This window comes from Gouania willdenowi, chromosome 3 (assembly GCF_900634775.1).
Source record: "Gouania willdenowi chromosome 3, fGouWil2.1, whole genome shotgun sequence".
NCBI classification, from domain to species: domain Eukaryota; kingdom Metazoa; phylum Chordata; class Actinopteri; order Blenniiformes; family Gobiesocidae; genus Gouania; species Gouania willdenowi.
The window spans coordinates 21,718,498-21,738,178 of NC_041046.1; the positions used below are offsets into that span (position 1 = coordinate 21,718,498).

Consider the following 19,681-nt stretch of genomic DNA (forward strand, 5'->3'; position numbering starts at 1 on the left):
ATTACATTTGCTCGATGGTATGAGAGATTGATAAGGCCTCTATAAAGGGCGTCACAGTAAAAGGCTGTTAACCCAGAATGGCCTGTGTGGTCCCTTGTGTAATATAAAGCTTCTCGTTAGTAGTGAACGATACACTGTTAGGTCTCAGTGCTCCATGCTTTGCCCAGGAAGAGCAATGTAAGAGAACGTTGAAGGAGGTGTTGAAAAAAAAAATATGAAGAAGAGATGAGAAAAAGTAGAGTGGAGGAAATAGGAGTGTCAGGATACTAAAGAAGGGGAAAAGCTGTGATGAATTAAAATGCAAGGTCAGAGAAAAGAAAGAAAAAAGGTGGAGCAAGAGAAGGAGGACAAAGTCGCAACAACAGACATTTAGAGGAAACTGAAAATACTACTGAAAGAGCAAATGAAGCTGGGTGCTATATACAGTGAAATTCACCAAACTACTGAAAACAAATTAATGTTGAATTTGATATTATTTGAACTAATAGTAAGTTTGTTTTTCGGTTTTCTAGTTCATTTGAGTGTTCTTGGCCTGTTGTTTTAGTGTACATTTTTCTCATACATACCTTCTGTAATTGCTCTTTTAAATGTGATTCCTTGGTTGTTGTTTTTTTTAAAGCTATTTGTATTATTCTTTCTTGTGTTTTTCTTTATTTGTATACTTATGCGTTACAGAGGTATTTATTGTATGTTTTTTAGGTGGTTTGGTATGTACAGTTCTCTAAATTGACGTTTTATCTTCGGCCAAAACGTGTTCTTTCTCTTTCTTACACTCTAGTGCCTTCATTTGTACCTCCTCCTACCAGAGTGCAAAGCCTAAATGGCTTCAGTGCAGAGGTGACCTGGTTGCCACCCACCGGTGACATCAGAGGGTTGATTGACAGATATGAGCTGAGAGCTTACCCCAAGGACCTCCCTGAACTACCACCTATCAAAGCTACATACCTAGCCAATGGAAATTATACAGGTAAATCATTCAAATCTGTTAGTAACAATAAATGAAGGTGCCTATGATGGGACCAGTCTTACACTAGTATTTTATTATGCAAATTAAATTTGAAATGAACCTTAAATAATAAATACCACATGAACTCGTGTGTGATCACCTGTAAATTGCACTAATAGTTAGTTTTGATTTTCTAGTTTGCATTTTTTCATGTTCATGTTCTGATGAACTACGGCTCGGTTTCACAGAGTAAAACAAATTAAACTGTGCGACGTAAAATTGTAATCTACAGTGAATTGCCTTTGAAACGATATATCACACGACTATATTCTGATAAATTTAGAAATTACTGGAAAAAGGGGTGGGCCCCCATCCCCCCACATTCAAAAAGGTCTCCGAGAGGCTCTTGACATCCGCTCATAGAATGTCCATGTCAAATTACAGCCCGATTCAACGAGCATTAACGGAGGAGTAGTCATTTGAAGAATGGGGCCCCCTGGCGCTCCCGTGGCACATACGGAGTAATGGGACCCATTCATATATTGGTATGTGTCAGTGATTTGGTACCACCAACTGTTGCAATATTTGACTCACAAATAAATGAAAAAACAACTTTAATGGAAATTGCCTAAATCAAATTGTGTGAGGCATAATCGTGATCTACGTTGAATTATCTTTGAAACGATATATCATATGACGATGTTCCCATAAATTTGGAAATTACCGGAAATGGGGGGTGGGCCCCGGGCCCCCTGCCCTATTACAAAAAAGGGCTCCGAGCGTCTCATCATAGTCATTCATAGAGTATTCATACCAAACTGCATTCTGATCGAGATCGAGAACTAATGGAGTAGTAATGGGCCCCATTTATATATTGGTATGTGCCAATGATTCGGTACCACCAAACCATCGTAATATTTGACTCGCAAATGAATGACAAATCGACATTCTTTTTTTTTGTTTTTGGGGGGCCCAAATCGAAAATTGGGCTCCGAGCATCGCACATCCATAGATTATACCTACCAAATTTCAGCTTGATCACAAATAACAGAGGAGTAGGGATTTTAACTAGTGTACACAACAAGAAGAACAAAGTGAGTGGCGTTTTGAGTCTGGTAGCCAGGCCTAAAAATGATGCATTGTTGGTTTCTTACATACTTGGCCCCTCCTAAAAACTCTCTTTTCTCATGTCAAACACACACACACCGTTTTAATGTCTCCTTGGCAGTTTTAGGAGACTTTCTCCATTTGGAAGCAGACACTCAGGACTACCCCGTGATGTCATACCCTGGCATTGCTCCTTTTCTTCCTCCCTCTCCCCCCGTTGCTCACTTTTCTATCGTTCCTCACTTCATCTTTTATGATGATGATGATGTCCCCATCCGCTGCTGCTATTCGTTCCTCCTCTCATTCTCTTTGCCATGTCTCTAGGCAAATATGAAGATGAGCTTTCTGTCTCTGTCTTTCTCTGAGGCTCTATCGTTGCTTCTCATCCCCTCCCTCCCTCCCGTCTTTGCAGGACATTAAGTCCACTGTGATAAGGGTTCTACTTAATTTATGATGGCCTCATCACCTGACTTCAGAATTACACCAATGGCCAAAAAAACACAGAAAGCAAATGAGGGTGTAATGGCAGCAGAGTGGGGCCCTGGCCCTTAATTGAATTAAAAGACCTGGGTAACCGTGAGAGGGAGAGAGACAAGGAGAGAGAGAAAATAAAGGAAAGCCGCTGCTATTGGATGGCACAAAGGGTTTGAGGGTGGGGAATGATTTAAAAGTGTACAGATGAAAGTGGAAAGGGCCAAGACGACGAGGACAAAAAACATTAGAGTGAGACAACTGTAGCGTTACAATTAGAAGAAAGCCGCTTTGTTTGCCAAGCACAGAAACTTTGCTTAGCAACAGCAGGACACGTAAACTGGGAGGGCCTTGATGTTGCACCGTTGAAGCATATTGATAGAACTTTCAATGACAAACAAAACACACACTAAAAGCTAACAATAAAACACATTCAGCCGGATGAGGCAGTAATAAAGGAACAGGAAACAATTTTTTTCAAGCACTTGATAAAGCCGCACATTGACACTTTGATGCACATTGGAAATATGCATATGTTTGACAGCTGAACTGGGAAATTCAAGTAAGTAAAGTTACTAGTTCATTGTTATGTATGTCCACATTTTCAGTCTATTTAATCAGACGTGTTCATGCTGCTCTTCAGGTGTGTTGTTGGGTCTCACTCCGTCCACTCAATACATCGTCACAGTGAGTGTCTGCACTCCTATTGGCTGCACTGAAAGTCTCTACAATGGCACCAATGAGATGGACATCGTATCAAGCCTTACAACCCTCGAAGAAGGTTACAAACCTTATTTTTATGTATTGTATTTATTGTGCTCTCATAAACATGATTTACTTAAATCTCTGTCCTCTCCACAGCAGCAACATCATTCATGACTGATTTCACATTTTGACAACCAATATTTTTGGTGACAAGGTTATGCAAGTAGCTAGTTTTAACTGAAATAGTGCTTTAAAGCAGAACTAAGTAACTTGCGCTTAGCACTCCCCATAAAGGGTCCTTTTGGTTATGTCACTGTCGTAAACACTCTGCACCCCCGAGGCAACAGCTCCTCCCTCCCGCTACAGTGAGACGGGCAGCGCTGCGGGAGGCTTCCTAAACGTACCAAGGCAAAAAATAAAGCGGTTCATTTTGAATAAGTCGACATTCTGAGTGAACTCATCCTTTAGTAACTCAGTAAGTTGACCATTTATATCGTAAAAACGGTGCTATTTATGATGAGGGAAGTGATCAGCCAGTTGTCTCCCCTGTCACCCTGCTGCGCAGACACACACTCACACATGTTCCCTGGTAATGACGTCACTGGAGCGATGAAGTGACCAAAAAGCACCTCTGTGTTCATGCTACTCGTCACAGGCGATTGAAAGGACTGCAGACGCTACAGTCGCGTTCGGTGTGAACACACCTTTAGCGTGTTTTGGGCTGTCGTGAAGCAGTACGTGTTGTCATGAGAAAAGAGCTGCAAGACTGCCACTTGGTCGGCGGCAGGGAAAATTGCAAGTGGGGGGGACGAAAGACCCCCGATCACCCCATAAACACTTGTATTACCCTCACATGGACTACGAGAAGGATTTATTAAGGTGAAAAAGTTACTTAGTTCTGCTTTAATAATGTGAGAAATGACTTAAAGCATCCAAAACAAAAGAAAACATTCAGAATGATGAAAACCTTTATTTTTTCCTTCACGTTAGTTGCTATGTTAAGATCACTGTATTGATTTTTGTTAAGTAAGGTTAGGAGACAAAATGTTAGGAGGGCTGGCTATTTATTCAGTAATCAATGTAGCTTTATGTTTTGAAAAAAAAAACAATGAATACTTTACTATTGCCAATACCTGGTTTGCCAATAAACTGCTTTACATATAATATAACTTTCACTTTATATAAATGTGTAAATTAGATATTGTCGTGATTTTCCTCATGAGTTTTATATTTTTGTTTTATTCTAATTAAGTGCTTTATTTGTATACCACAGCTCCTGAGGTTGTTTTACCCCCTGCTGCAGTCTCATCTCCCACCTCTCTACATGTTACTTGGGAGCTTCCATTGAGGTAATAAATGCACATTACACAATTTGAGTTAAATTAGTGATGTTTATCTTTAATTGTGGAATTTCATCCACAATGTGGTTGTGCTGCTTTAAAACTAAATATAGTGAAGAACTTGTGAAAGTATGTCAGTATGGTGAGGTGGAAGATAATTGGATTTATCCATAATGTACTGTATATTTGCATATTCAATGATAGTTGCTTTGTTTTGTTTTAGCAAACCCAGTTTTTCTTTGGGAAAACATGCTCTGATTGAAACCCAAATAGTGTTTGCTCCACTTAACATCATAATATTACCCTCATTTATCTTCTTTTTTGTTCTCCTGATAGGCCCAATGGAGACATAACAGAGTACCTCCTCTATCACAACAACCAAATGGTCTACAGAGGGAAAAACACTCAGCGCAATATTACTGGTAAAGAGGAGAGAGCGCGCCTGTGTGTTTGTGTACTGTGCGCTGAATGTGTGAATGTAGAGAGATGGGGACTTTCTGTAAAAGAAATGGCAAAGAGCGAAGAAAAGCAAAAGGCAGTGAGGGATTAGCATTTGAAAGAACGAAGAGTGTCCAAGTATGTACCCAGGGAATATCACTTTGAAAAGAATAGCTTAAACATGTACACAGGAGAATGAAGTAGAGGAGAAGAAATGGAAATGAAACATTTGTGCACATGCATACACATACTTTGTAATAAAAAGCTTTCACTAAAGCGACCTAAAGGAGGTATGAAACACAAGGCACACCACTGAGGATTAAGAACTAGGCCAGGATACAAATGGATCCAGACCGAGCGCAATACAAGTGTACACATTAAAGGCACGCTGCAGGAAAGGCCTCAAAACAGGAAATATATGCATTATAATAGCAGAATACTGTAGACCATTACCTATTTAGACTGATAAATACAAACATGACCCTAATCAACAGTGTCTATCTGTGTCTTTGTAACTGAAGGCATGATATCAAATGTCCTCAATGCTGGGTTATTATTGCACTGTTTGATGTTCACATTGATTAGGGGGATTATGGACGCAGTAATTATACAGTTATGGGAAGAAACGATACTGTAATGGAGAGTGATTGCGGCAATGGGACAGATAGTGAATAGATTTTAAACTCTGATACAGAACAGAGAAGAAGGCAGCATTTAAGGAACACGTCTAAAAGTAGTGATGGTCAGAGCCGAGCAGAACAGCAAGTACTCAATGTCACTAAAGAAACAAATTGAATAGTGAATTAAGCTGTTTATATAAGGATCTAAGAAAATGTATTTACATAGTTAAAATAGAAGCTGTTTCACTCATTCTTAAATGGTGCTTCCATCAGGTATACTAGGGACTGAGTTCAGAGCTACAATGTTCAAATGTACAAAATATCTGTGCCACTTGCCCTAAAATGCTATAATTATGTCTTCAAAGCCAACAGGTTTTTATGTATCATGTTATCTCCCCTGTGCACATGTCTGCTAAGGCAGAGAGAATGGGAGACGTTGTAGAAATGTAAAACCTGGACCAAACCTTGTGTAAGCACGGGTTATACTCCTTAACCAGACCTTAAAACTAAACTTTAGTCAGTAGTGATTTTAAAGGTATACAATAAAGCGTTTTAAAATCAACATTGCAACAGAATCCATCAGAAAACAATACGTTGTGTTAAGTACTGTAAGTAATTAGGGATGTAACGATTAATCGTAAGGCAGTTAAAAATCGATTCATAGGTATCACGGTTGATATCGATTTTCTGAAAATTGAATCGCAGTACTTTTTTTAACCAGCAGACGGCGCGATCCACAAGTGTAGGTGGCGGGCGGAGTCTGCTAATACTTTCTTTCTGGATGGGACAAAATGTGTTCAATTTAATTATATTTCATCCTTGCTGTCCACTCCTTGGGTGTGCTCTGTTGCGCAGCTGATCACCTGTGTGCCGCGGTGCAGACGCACAGCTGCACCTTGTGAAAAGAAACTGTGACAGATGTCAGACTTCTGTCCACGCTGGTCAACTATTTTAACACTGTGTACAACGTAAAGCCATAGTTTGATCACACTACAGAGTAAATAACAAGTGCAACATTGATGACAGATGATGATAGGGCTGCTCAATTAATCAAAATTCGATTACAATTTCGATTGTTACACCCAACTAGGGATGTAACGATTAATCGTAAGGCAGTTAAAAATCGATTCATAGGTATCACGGTTGATATCGATTTTCTGACAATTGAATCGCAGTACTTTTTTTCCGGAAGTGTTGGCGGCGGGCGGAGTCTGCTAATACTTTCTTTCTGGCTGCCTTCTACTCTTAAATATGTTAATAAATGATTCCTTACCCCTTTAGCACCGAAAGAATATCTGTATTATTACTTGAATATCTGTAAAAGTCACGTTTTTCTATTAGCTCTGTCTGCTAGCATAGCTTCTCTTCTTCACTGCAAGATATTTGCATGCCAACCGACCACTGTGTTACCAGCGCCCTCTGCTGGTCTAAACAAATATGACGTAAACCAGTGAAATGACGGTTTTTTTTTTTTTTTTTTTAAAGTCCAATTGTTAAGGCACAAAATACATTTTCAGTTGCACTTTTAAAAGAAAAAGAACTATTATGCAGTTTTGCATTGTTTATTACAGAACCAGAATTTAAATTAATAGGCTTCATTTTCATTTGTATTATTCCTTTATTTATTTAATTCAAGATTTATTTTTAGTTAAATTGCATTGTTTTGAATTGTTTATCAAGGAATTCTTTTGACAATGAAAAATAAAAGGAAAATAGTACCGTATTTTCTAGTTTTTTTTCCAAAAAAAAATTTGTCTACAGTCCCATTTTGTAAAATAAATCGTGAGAGAATCAGATCGTGAACCCAGTATCGTAAATCGAATCGTATCAGGAGTTGAGTGAATCATTACATCCCTATAAGTAATGTTAAATGATTAGAGGTGTAATTCAAGACTTGCTGTAGATCATGGGTGTCAAACTCATTTTGGTTCAGGGGCCAAATACGGAACATTTGGATCTCAAGTGGGCCACAGTTTTATTGTGGTAAAACATGTAATTTCAACATTCTTGTGCCCTAGATTGCACTTCTACGTATACATAAAATACAAAATATGTAAGAAACCGAAAATATCCAAGCAATAAGTGACAGATACCAGTCCCAACAAGATCCTAACTTTAAATGTCCTTGATTTTGTGACAAATTTCTATTTAATTAAGGAAAATGTTATGTAATAATTTGAAGAAGAATATTGAGGAACAGGGAAAAACATTAAATATAACTGCCGTCGAGCGATATAAGCACCAGGAAGAATGTGAGCCCCTGCAAATATTGTTGAGTTTCATTCACACAATGATTCATTTTTTTCTCTGTTATTTTAACTTTCTCCTGCAGGCGAATTGGATGCTCTAAAGGGCTGGATTTGGCCCCTGGGCCTCGAGTTTGACACGTGCTCTAGATAAATAATATTACCTAGGGATGTCAAGAAGCATGGCGGTGGGCGGAATCGCCTACTACTCTCTTTCTAGCCGCCTTCTACTCTTAAAGCTGCAGTTTGTTGAATCCTCTCTTCGCTCCGTTTTTAAAAACCAAATCCAAAACTGAACCTCCCTTACCGGTATATTTTCTGAACGCTCTTAGCAACTTTTCTCTCAATATAGACTAGTGACAAATGTGTGGACTTTATCTTGTGTTATTGGAGATTTTTCTGGTGTTTTAGAGACTCTGAACGCATGTATCAATCTAGTTACTGTCCGGAGCGGACACAGCTGCTGCTGACAACCATCAATTTGCTTCCAGACTATAGAATTAATTCACATGCACAGTCACGGGGATCCGTTCCTTCTCAGTGTTTGTGATTTTAAACTGTTTCTTCTCCACCTCTGTCTGCCTTTTTCCTCTTGATTTGCTGTGTAACTGTTGTGTCTAACGCCACAATGGAGACTTTTGCTGGGACGTCCGTCATTACACTTTTACCTGAACGCCCCTCAACCTCGGTCGTGCAGCCGGTAGTAACACCAATAACAGCTCATGGAGCACACGTGTTTGTAGAAAGATCTCTGATTGGCTGAAGTCCAGCGTCACGCTGCTGAATTTATAAATTTTGCAGAGCCTGGAGAAGGAGAAGAACTTCACTGTCCAATCAGAACACTTTGATTACAATATGCTCAAAGATGTCAAGCTTTAAACATGTCCATAAATGATTCCTTACTCCTTTAGCACTGAAAGAATATCTGTAAAAGTCAGTTTTTTTTATTAGCTCAATTCTTTGTCATCATTATCATGGATACCAGATTTCAACTTGTAAATGCATCATACAAACAAAAACTAGGTGAGAAAATACATCATGCTAAGAAAAGTGCTACAAAATAGACAGAAGAAAAGCTACAATTATTCTAATATAATGCACCAAAAGCCACCATGTAGCATTATTTTTGCAAAATTCTCCGGGAGGGGCATGCCCCCCAATCTCTCTAGGTGTTGTGCGTCATTGGCAACTCACAACAAGTTTTAGCCTTCTACTTTATTTTTTAAGCTTATTACTTTTTTCCCTGCATATCTCTCATTACCTGTTGATGTGTTTTGTCCGTGCTTTTATTTGTGTGTGTGTGTGTGTGGGTTGTTTTGTCTTTTTTTGTCAGGCCTTGGTGTTTACACAACACACATCCTGGTACTCAGTGCATGCACATCAGTGGGCTGCACTAATAGCTCACAAGTTACAGTGTTGACCGCTCAGCTTCCTCCTGGGCCTCTTCAAGCACCAACCCTCACCCTGCTGGACTCACACACTCTTTATGTAGAGTAAGTGCTCTCTCACACCTACACATTATACAGGTTAGTGACTGTGTGAATACATTTAACCTTCAACAGATGATATTATCAGATCCATATGGAGGTGAAAGGACATCACACACGCATATTGAATACATTTCCTGTAAATAAAGCAGCTTGACACAAGGGATGGCCATCTACAATGATCAGTCATAACATTATGACCATCTGCCCTGTATGATTCAAATCTTTCTCAGCATTTTCAGCCAAGTGAAGAGACATGTTTTGCCATTGTTAAACTATCAACTAAGGCTTTTACAGATTTAATGCTCCAAACACGATAACTTCATGAAAAAACTTCTCATTTAAAGCCATATGCAGTCAACCTGCTACCATGTCCAATGAAAATAAAACAGCTGTAATACTCACTTATCATCGTTTATCATCTAACGGTGTTTCTGTCAATAATTCATAAGCTGCCTTTGTCATTTTCCTATGGATGACACAGCATGTATGACAAAGAAATCAGGCTTGAAGTAGTGAAAAATAATACTTAATCATGTTTAACGTTTTTTTAAATTCCTAAAACATTTATATATATTTTTTTTTTTAAATTGTTCCTTGAAGGTCATTGATCTTCTTTTGTTTATTATGAATAATATTCTGCTGCTCTGGACCTTTGACATTTTGAGTGAGGTGGCAGACAACATCAGTACTCAGCACTTTTTTTTCAACATTGTGTGTGTGTGTCTGTGTGATCAAACACACGTGCGCACGCACACACCAGAACATACAGGAATGAGTTGGAGGGAGTTTGTGATCTTAATTTGTAATGAAACATTCAGAGGAGTGCATCTATGGATGAGCCAAGGCTTGGCGTTAACACATTCTAACCCAACAATATCAACAGTGGCTCTTAACACAGTCCTTCCAGTATTGCAAGTTCAATAATTATAGTTTCTGTTAACTTCCATAAGTAAAAGAACAGCATGAACAACATTATCCTGTTTTAACTTTTAAGGGGCAAAACTGCTTAATCTGTTAATATGTGAAGTAAGAAGTACATTAAAAGTGAACATTTTTCCAACATCATGCAACGTTCTAATTCCATCCTCCATTATGACATTAAATATGAGGCTTCTAGTAATGTCTCATTTATTCCCCATAAAATCTGTTAAAAAGACTACTGTAAATAAAAGTGGAAAGAAATTGCCTTTCAAAATATATATATATTATTTTCTATATATTCTGTGTACTTAAATCCTTTATTTAATTCTTATTTTTATAGTAGAGCATGGATCGATACATCATATGTTAGGCCTTTAAAAATCTTTTTCAACAATTTATTCACAAAGTGTGGGAAGGGGCTACGTATTGCCTTGTTAGCACATTGGTAATAGGAAGAGGTTGAGAGATCATGCTATGTCAATACCGCTCTATTGTGTCTCTGCATGTAAAAAGCTGAGCAAAACAAGAATTACTTTAAAATGTGAAGGCAGATAAAGAGTGGTCATGGGAGGGATTCTATGAAAAAAAAAAATCGTGTGCTTTGTTTAAGAAAAGCAAGGGAAGACACGTAAGTCTTTGATAGAAACAAAGGATTATTTAATGCTGAGAAGCTTTAGGAAGAAGTGAACAAACCTTTTTTCGTCAGTTCTCCAAAGACTAAAAAAATAATACGCTTACACAAGAATGGGTTTACTGTCGACTGAAAAGTCTTTATAGCAATCTAGGCACTGTTAATTCTTCAAAATGCTTTTATTCATTTATCAGCGTGCAGATGTTTTCCGTGGTGTTAATTTCCACTGAGCTGTTAAGTTGAACGAATGACTTGAGACGGGTTGTGCGGTGAAGCAGAATTTGAACCTATACCTCCACTCTAATGCAAGCTTTTGAATTTTGCTTGCTGACAAAGCTCTCTGCTTATTTCATGCTTATTCCATACCAGAGTTTGAAAACCAATGTTATTTTTACTCAAACCATTACCACAGCATAGTTATTATACAGATGATTACAAGCCCCTTTGATTCCCTTTTTTAAATATGGACATGCATCAAACTGCCAATCGACAGCGTGTAATTCTTATAATAAATGGGATGGATTAGGCAAAGTGGCTAATTGTGTGCTAACACACACTCATCAGTCATTCAAAAACTGGCTGTTAATGAGAGGTATCAAGAAAACAATTCATCCTCACTTTGTAAAATGGTCTCCCACCGCGACCAAACCTGGAAACATAATAGCCAAAAACAATTGTTTACATTTAAGATAATACACTTTTTTTTGTATTAAATTCAATGCATTAATTTATCAAATCTGTCAAAAATTAGGAAAAGACACATTACTTCCCAAGTATTTTTTCTTTTTTTTACTTTACATTTCTTCTCTCACTCTTTAACACTCATGTACTGTATCTTAATTCTTTATTATGTGGGATTTTGAAGTTAGAAGCTGAGCCTAATTCGTACAGCAAAAATGTTATGCAAAGACATTTCAAAGTTATTTGAACTAACATAGATTTTGTTTCATTGTTTCCCTTACTGTTTAAAAATATTGTTAAAGGGTATTGCACATACAGTATCTGTGTGGTCCTCTTTCTCTTCCTGCTGGGGATGACCTTCCCATTCTACATTTAGAAATGGAGACACGTCTACCTGACAAAGACAGCTCTGTGTGCACCACAGATGATACTGACATTTTCCCTGTTTTCAGTGTTTTTTTGTCTGCTCATAGTAGGGAGGCCAATGTAGCCACTGCTTTAAAAGACACATATTTGACACATATTTTAGCTCCTTTGTGTTTACCTACTGGGTTTGCATGATAGTACATTACAAGTTTTATATGAGAAATGATTTGACAACGAAGGCAGAACATGAAAACAAAACTATCTGGAACAATAATGTGAGATAAAAGTTAAAAAAAAAAAACTAAATGTTATTGGAATAGTTTTTTTTTTCTTTTTTAATTCATTTATATTGTGTGTGTATATTATACACACACTGAAATACTCACAGAGTACATTACTCCTGGGTTGACTGATTAAAGACAGAATGAAGATAAAGTTCAGTGGACATTATAGGAAGGGGTGGTAATTTAACTCTCTGGTAAATAATTCTCAAAACCTAATTTATTCATGTAACTTTCCAAACCAGTCAGCTGTTGTCCTGATTTTGTTATGATATGAAAATCATCTCCAGTTGCTTATTTTCCTTCTCCTCTGCAGGTGGTCACGGCCTGCTCAGACTAATGGCGTATTGGAGTTCTATTTAATCTTTTTGTCCAGCGACGGCGCAGAGACAGTGTTGGCCTATAACAGCTCTGAGCTTTTTGAGGACCACACGCTTCGTAACCTAACGCCAGGGACAACCTACAACATCACCGTAGCCGTGAGGCCCTTTTTCTTTAGTACATTTCATTTACAATGTTGCCATAATCTTTAAATACCTGTGTGTGTGCGTGTCAGGCCTGCACTGGAGGTGGGTGTGCACTGAGTCCCCCAAGTCTGGTTCACACTGAAGAGAGCACCCCTGAGAACATACCTGCTCCCTTGGTCACAGCTCTGTCCCCACATGCCCTTAACGTCAGCTGGAGTTCTCCCCAAACCCCAAATGGTGAGAAAGCACACCCTGAAAATGAGAAAAAAGCCGAATAAAACACAGAAGTAGAGCAGTCATAATGTATAGGGTTAAATAAAGAGCATTTGTGTCTGAGCTCTGGCTCCTCACAAAGGTATGATGACTTGTAGATAGTTCAAGGATCCTGTCCGTGTTTCTGTAAAACAATGGAGCAAACCCCTTCGTTTGAGGAGAATCAAACAAGTCTCCAAGAAATAAAAAAAAAAAACAGCAGGAAACTAAGCAGAGAGGGCACCATGGATTCAGAAAGAAGAAGGAACGAGGCCGAGGCAGGGTGAAAGAACAAACAGTTTGATATTGAGACCAACAGAGATTGGAGCGAGAGGTAAGTGGCTCACCAAGCTCCTTTAAGTGGATGAAAAGTGCTCCCTTTTGACGGAAGAGAGAACTGCAGGCTGGACGCGCTCATGCTCAGGGAAGGCTTATAGTCACTGCGTTTCTATGCCTGCTGTCTCATGCTTCCTATCTCAACTTTAACCTGTTTAACCTCTCAAGGTTAAAGCTTCTAACGTTCACCTAAAACTATTTAAACATTTAAAATGATCACAGATCAATGTCAAATTCTGCTGTAGTCCATTTTCTTTCATCAAGAATCTGATTAGTGGCCTGATCTAGCTTCTAAGAATATCAGCTTTTTTCTAGGTGCTGTTTTCTGTCTAATATTATGTTAAAAACTAAATAAATACATTTATTTGAAATGCTTGAGTCCAGAATTTACCTTTGACAAAGATAATCATCACTTTTTCTTTAAAATACTCCAAAAATATACTATTGTAACTTTCCAATAATGCAAATGCAAACAAGCATCATTCATAATTTTGTAATCAACTTTAACATTATTATTTTTTTTTTTTTTTTAAAGGTTTATTTGCAATGAAACCATTAAAGCTACTGATTGGGGACTTCTTTGCCCATCTGTTACATACGTTTATTCACATCTCTGTCTTGCATATTTTTACTGCGAGTAAAAATATGCATAGTATACTTTAATATGAACCGTTTTATTTTTACAAGACATGAATTCAAATTTGTTTCTTGATGTTTTCATAAAGCTTTGAGAGAAAAATTTGCCTTACAAGTATCGTAGTACTTTACTGAGTGTGTGGGAAATTTAATTCAACAAAATTCCTAATTACAGGTTATCAAGGTTTTTATATTTTTTTATTGAAATGTAATTAATGAAAAAAAAAAAAAACATGAGGATTTCTCAAGTCATTTCACAATCCCTAACATACAACGCATCAGCACATATTATGAAATGTTACTGTCATGCTCGTTAAAGTATGTGAAATACCATAATGTGTGTGTATGCAAAGTGAATGGTGTGTGTATTTTACACTTAATGCCACATGAGTGCATTTTGCACCTTAAACCCTGTGATGTGTGTGCATATTATCCTGGATAAATTACTACGAGCTTCTATCATCTTATGTCGGCAATTTATAACAAGGGGGACTTAATCATGATTACCTGATTATCTCATGCTTAAAAAGCTTTAATTTTTGCGCTAAAAGGAAGAGAAGATCTTTGCCTTTTTTTCACTTACATCTTTTTTTTTTTTTTTTTTTACATAAATGGAACGCAACAATGATGACGGTGATGGGTTACCGAGGAGTGAGATCTGTGTTTTTTTTTTTTCCACCACCATCTCTCTCCTTCTCTCCCCCCTCCCCTTCTCCCCCTTCTCCCCAATTCCGCAGGGATTTGTGGGGGATAATCCTCTCGGGGATTAGGTCGGGGCAACACGCAGACAAAGAGGGGAAATAAGCCTGTTATGCATTCACTGCTTCATTTCCCAACCTGTCTTTATTACAACCTATACTGATATGGGCTTATTCACACACGCACTCACACACGCAAGTACATACAGATGTCTGCACACACGCGCACGCACCTCACACGCATGTGATTGGCCACATTAAGAGCTTCCCAGATGTAGCTTGCGTCCATGAGGTTTTGTGTCTTCATTTTCCTGATAGGTGTGTGTATATCTGTATTGAGCAATAATAAAATCCACACATGATTAAAGCAGAATAGACTCTTAGTTCTTAACACTGATCTTTTGAGCCCCCTGTATGCATTTTTATTAAGGAAAAGCACATTTGGCACCGTACTGTTTCATTTTTTTATTAGGCGGATGTAATGTAATGTAATTATTGTGCTGAGATATGTGTGTGCGCTTTTCGGTGTGTGTACAGATTTGTGTGGGTCCAGGTGTGAGCATGTGGTACATTTACGTGTGTGTGTGTGTGTGTGTGTGTGTGTGTGTGTGTGTGTGTGTGTGTGTGTGTGTGTGTGTGTGTGTGTGTGTGTGTGTGTGTGTGTGTGTGTGTGTGTGTGTGTGTGTGTGTGTGTGTGTGTGTGTGTGTGTGTGTGTGTGTGTGTGTGTGTGTGTGTGTGTGTGTGTGTGTGTGTGTGTGTGTGTGTGTGCGCGCGCGTGTGTGCGTGCGCGTGCGCGCGTTGAGGATCACTGTCCTTCTCAGGGCCTTTATCCTTGTGCCTATGGTTACATTTGTCACTTCGGGACTGTTTTCATCATTGGATCACTTTAGGACTCACTGACTTCCAGGTTTGAAGCCTCCTAAGTCAGTTTCCATTTGCATTGTAATTCAGTGACACAGGCTGCACAACACAGTAAAGCTCAATCCGTCATTGAGAAAACTTCCAAGTCCAGACAGTGTGTGAGTGACCACTGCTGATTGGACTAAAACTAAAATAATCAAGAAAATAGAAGGAAAATCATCATTAAATATCAATTAAAGACTCAAGCACACTTTTTGAATAAGAAACTATTAGGGATGATTGTTATAATTGCATGTCCTGTTCATTATTATTAAACAAAAAAGAAATAAATATAATATGCATCTAGAGTATACAAGAATATATATTTTTTGTATTCTTTTAGCCGGTTTGCTTTGTTACTGTGTAGTAAATTCCAGTGCGTGTTTTAATTTAGTCATCTCATGCATTCTTTTGACAGGTGTCATAACTAGCTATGGTCTCTGGCTGGATGGAGGTCTCATTTTAAATGCTAGTTCCTCTCAGATGGACTTTGTGGTGGAGGGGCTCGCTCCATGGAGTCGACACATGCTCAGACTGCAGGCCTGTACAGCACGGGGTTGTGGCATGGGACCAATTGTGAGTATATAGTTTACTGATTAAAGAAAAAAGGTGATATGTAAGGGGGGAGGATGATCAAAAGTCTCAGCTTAATAAAAACAAGTGCAGATATATTTATTCACCACATTATCGCACACAATGGTACAACAAAATGTGCTTACTCAGAAGTCTGTGCATGAATGTCTGTGTCACTTGGTATCATAAAGGTGATCAATTTGTCCGGCTCGATAATGAGGGTTGGCGCAGAAACAGTGACATTTGGTAGGAAATGCCACTTCACCCTGAATGTCGTCTCAGACGACGGCCATATTTTAGAGCATTTTTCCAATACAGGCGGCGTGTTTAGTCAAACATTAGGATAAGCGCTGACGCAGCAGAATAGAAGGCGAGAAGGGTGTGAAGGAGTGAACAGGGTATGGGCTGAGGAGAAGCAGAGATGCTTGGGATAAGGTTAAGAAAGTTAGTCAAGGAGGATGGATCAGGAAGCAAAATGTAGAAAATGGAAGGATGGAAATTAATCTAATAGCAGAAGAGTTGGAAACTATTTTAAAAAAAAAAAACTAATGACTGACCTGGTGAAACAAGAAGAATGTAGGTAATAAGGAATTGATGTGTGTAGGAAGGTAGTTGCATTATGGGAGGAATATGGAAAATAGAACTTCAGAAAAATGAGGATTGGCTGTTTGTAGTTATTGATGTTTACTGTGCTTGCCTTATTATTATTTTTATTTTTTAACTTTTGAATCAAATCAGGTGGAGATTCGAACAATGGAGATGGCCCCAGAAGGCCCTATACTGTTAGAGCTCAACAATCAGAGCTCAAGATTACTCCGAGCACGCTGGACAGCTCCACCCAGGGCCAACGGGGAACTCAGTTACACACTGTACTACAGAAGCCAAGGTAACACATTCAACCATTATCTTTACTGTTATCTGTTTCTCACAGATGCATAAAGTGCACAGACTTGTTTTGTTCCAGGAAATGAATTGGGGTATAAAAGATCTAGCAATTAGGAATCAAAATCAAAATGTCTCCAAAGGGCCCATTTGGTTCATGACATCCAATTCATCCCTTAAAATCTTTGTGTATTTTACAGATTTTTTTCCAGTTTTACTGACACTCTGACAGATGACTCTTCAATAATTCAATAGTTTCTACATTTAATGCTATATAATAAAATAATGTCACCATCAGAGCTGGTACAAGAACCTTTTGAACAACCAAACAAGCCGAAACAAATCAGGTGTAAAACAATGTGTGGCTGTGATAATAGTATACAGCAAAAAAAGAGTTGGAAGGAAGAACAAAGACATAGAAATACTACAACAAAAGCACACAGAGGAAGGAGAGATGAGATGCCCGTTATTTGGAGGAGCTACTCCACCATGAAGAAACCCACCAAAACAGAACAGGAGAGCTGATCATGGAGGGAAAGTGGAAGGCAGAGTTGGTGACTTTGATCTGTGTCTCACAGAGGAACCGACAGAGGAGAATGAGTGTTGTGAAGGATCGGAGAGGTGTGGGAAAAAAAGAGAGAGATGGTGTTTCACTCTAGCCACCCATAGCTCCTTATTTCTTTGATACAAACTGCCTTCATCACTCACCGTGATGGAGGGATAACGTGTGTGTGGGTGCGTGTGTGTGTGTCTAAATGTATTGGCCATGCATATGCAGTGTAATTTTCTGATCCTTTTTCCTTGACTATCCTTGCATAACCTCAATATACAGCCCTCTCCCTTTTGATCACTCTCTGTTAATCTCACCCTCAGCTCCTCTCTCATGAGCTCTTCCTTCATTCTCTTCTCTTCTTGCGTGTCTGTCTTTATTATTGCAGTTTTGACATCATTGCGATGACTCTTAATAAATAAATGTGCCATAAAATTAATCCGTGCAGGACACCACTGTTTTCCCTGTCCCTGGGTGTATCTGCTGTGCTTGGCTGAAGAAGGCCCATTTGTCTCTTTGGCTCATAGATCATGAAGGTGTGTTGGATGGAAGTACAACAGCAGGAGTGTGGTTGTCTGTGACGGACTTACAGCCTTACGCTAAGTACAGCGTCTGGATCAGAGGGTGTAACACACAGGGCTGCGTTGGTAGCCTGCCGCTCAATGTCACTACACCACCAGCAGGTACGTGTTCCTCAAACAATGCCACTGATTCATTAAAGAAATGTGCTAAACAGCGCACACAAATCTAGAAACACTCATTTTACCACAAATTCTAGGAATATTTCCTAAAACTTTTGAGAAGATGAACTTTTGGACACACCACACCCACGTCTTAGTTTGAGAACAACAAAAGGCAGGCTTAGAAAAGTTTCTCTGCTCAAGTTCAAAACAAAGGCATAAGAAAGTATAAATTTTAAATACCAGACGTTTCCTCTCATTCTATCTTTCTGTCTACCTCTGTGCCTCTGGCATCACTTTAGACTTTTTAAGGCAAACTGTCTTGATGCGTCCGTGTTTTATGAAAGAACAGAGAGAAGATGGCGAAGCAAGAGACAGAAGAGCCAAAGAGGAGGAGAGCAGAGAGAGAGAAGTGAACATAAAAGTGCATAGTTTAAAACGATTAGTGACACCTCTGATATTGTACCTGCTAACACAGCATGAGAGAGACATGGGCACACCAACGTGTGTGTGTGTGTGTGTGTGTGTGTGTGTGTGTGTGTGTGTGTGTGTGTGTGTGTGTGTGTGTGTGTGTGTGTGTGTGTGTGTGTGTGTGTGTGTGTGTGTGTGTGTGTGTGTGTGTGTGTGTGTGTGTGTGTGTGTGTGTGTGTGTGTGTGTGTGTGTTAGAAAAGAAGGAAAGTAGCCAGAGTTCAGCTGTAAATTTGCTGCAATGAACAATTTTGAAATGAAAATACATGTACAATCATATCAAGCAAATGCACTTGACACTTTTTGGGTAAATTCAATATTAGTAAAGTTGATTAATGGCAATTACGATACATACATCAACATTTATCTTATCTGATTTCTTGTGAACTCTCACAGATTAATTTTTTTGGTTTGTTAAAAAATAAGGTAAAGAAAAAGTAGTAACAGTGTCAGTTTGTTTGGTTCATGTTTAATATGAGTCTTAATCTAGTGTATACTGTGTTTTGCCTGTTTAGGAGTGGCTAGTCCCAGTGTGAGTGCTATTTTATTCATGTTTGCACTTTATTCATTCAGCATCAGCTCAGTAGTTTAATTTTTTTAATCGATCAGTCCACTGAGTTTTACAGCAACCTCTGCAACTGTAGAGAAGTCCTGCAGCACCACGTAATGCTTCATACATATGAGTAAGACAAGGGTTTGAAAAATAAATGTCATGCAAAGGTTCAACAAACACTGCTAACATTGATCTTTGTTAAAGAGCGTAATTCTGTCATAAAGTAGTTCATCCTTTAGGAGGAACTTTAGTTTGAAAATAGGTTTGTATCCACTATGTACTGATCTACTGTACGTGTGTTCTACAGCTGCTTTTAAAGAGGCTGTCTCCCAGAACTGTGTGTTTCTGTACGTGTGTTTGTGTGCACATTTCTGTATGCATGCATGCACTTTTCATGTGTGTGTAAATAAGTAGTGGAAGTAACTTTGTCTGCACAACAAC

General features: G+C 38.6%; 1 protein-coding gene across 2 annotated transcripts in view; it reads left to right on the forward strand.

Moving 5' to 3' along the window:
• The window catches only part of ush2a (Usher syndrome 2A (autosomal recessive, mild)), a 227,032-nt gene that overhangs the window by 95,961 nt on the left and 111,390 nt on the right, over window positions 1–19,681 (forward strand). For both annotated transcript variants that reach the window (XM_028473043.1, XM_028473039.1), the window contains 10 exons: window positions 779–967; window positions 3,168–3,305; window positions 4,503–4,578; window positions 4,906–4,991; window positions 9,207–9,366; window positions 12,560–12,722; window positions 12,800–12,947; window positions 15,952–16,109; window positions 16,845–16,992; window positions 18,066–18,221. In XM_028473043.1, coding sequence (XP_028328844.1) covers window positions 779–967; window positions 3,168–3,305; window positions 4,503–4,578; window positions 4,906–4,991; window positions 9,207–9,366; window positions 12,560–12,722; window positions 12,800–12,947; window positions 15,952–16,109; window positions 16,845–16,992; window positions 18,066–18,221 — 1,422 coding nt within the window. The remainder of the gene's footprint in view (window positions 1–778; window positions 968–3,167; window positions 3,306–4,502; window positions 4,579–4,905; window positions 4,992–9,206; window positions 9,367–12,559; window positions 12,723–12,799; window positions 12,948–15,951; window positions 16,110–16,844; window positions 16,993–18,065; window positions 18,222–19,681) is intronic.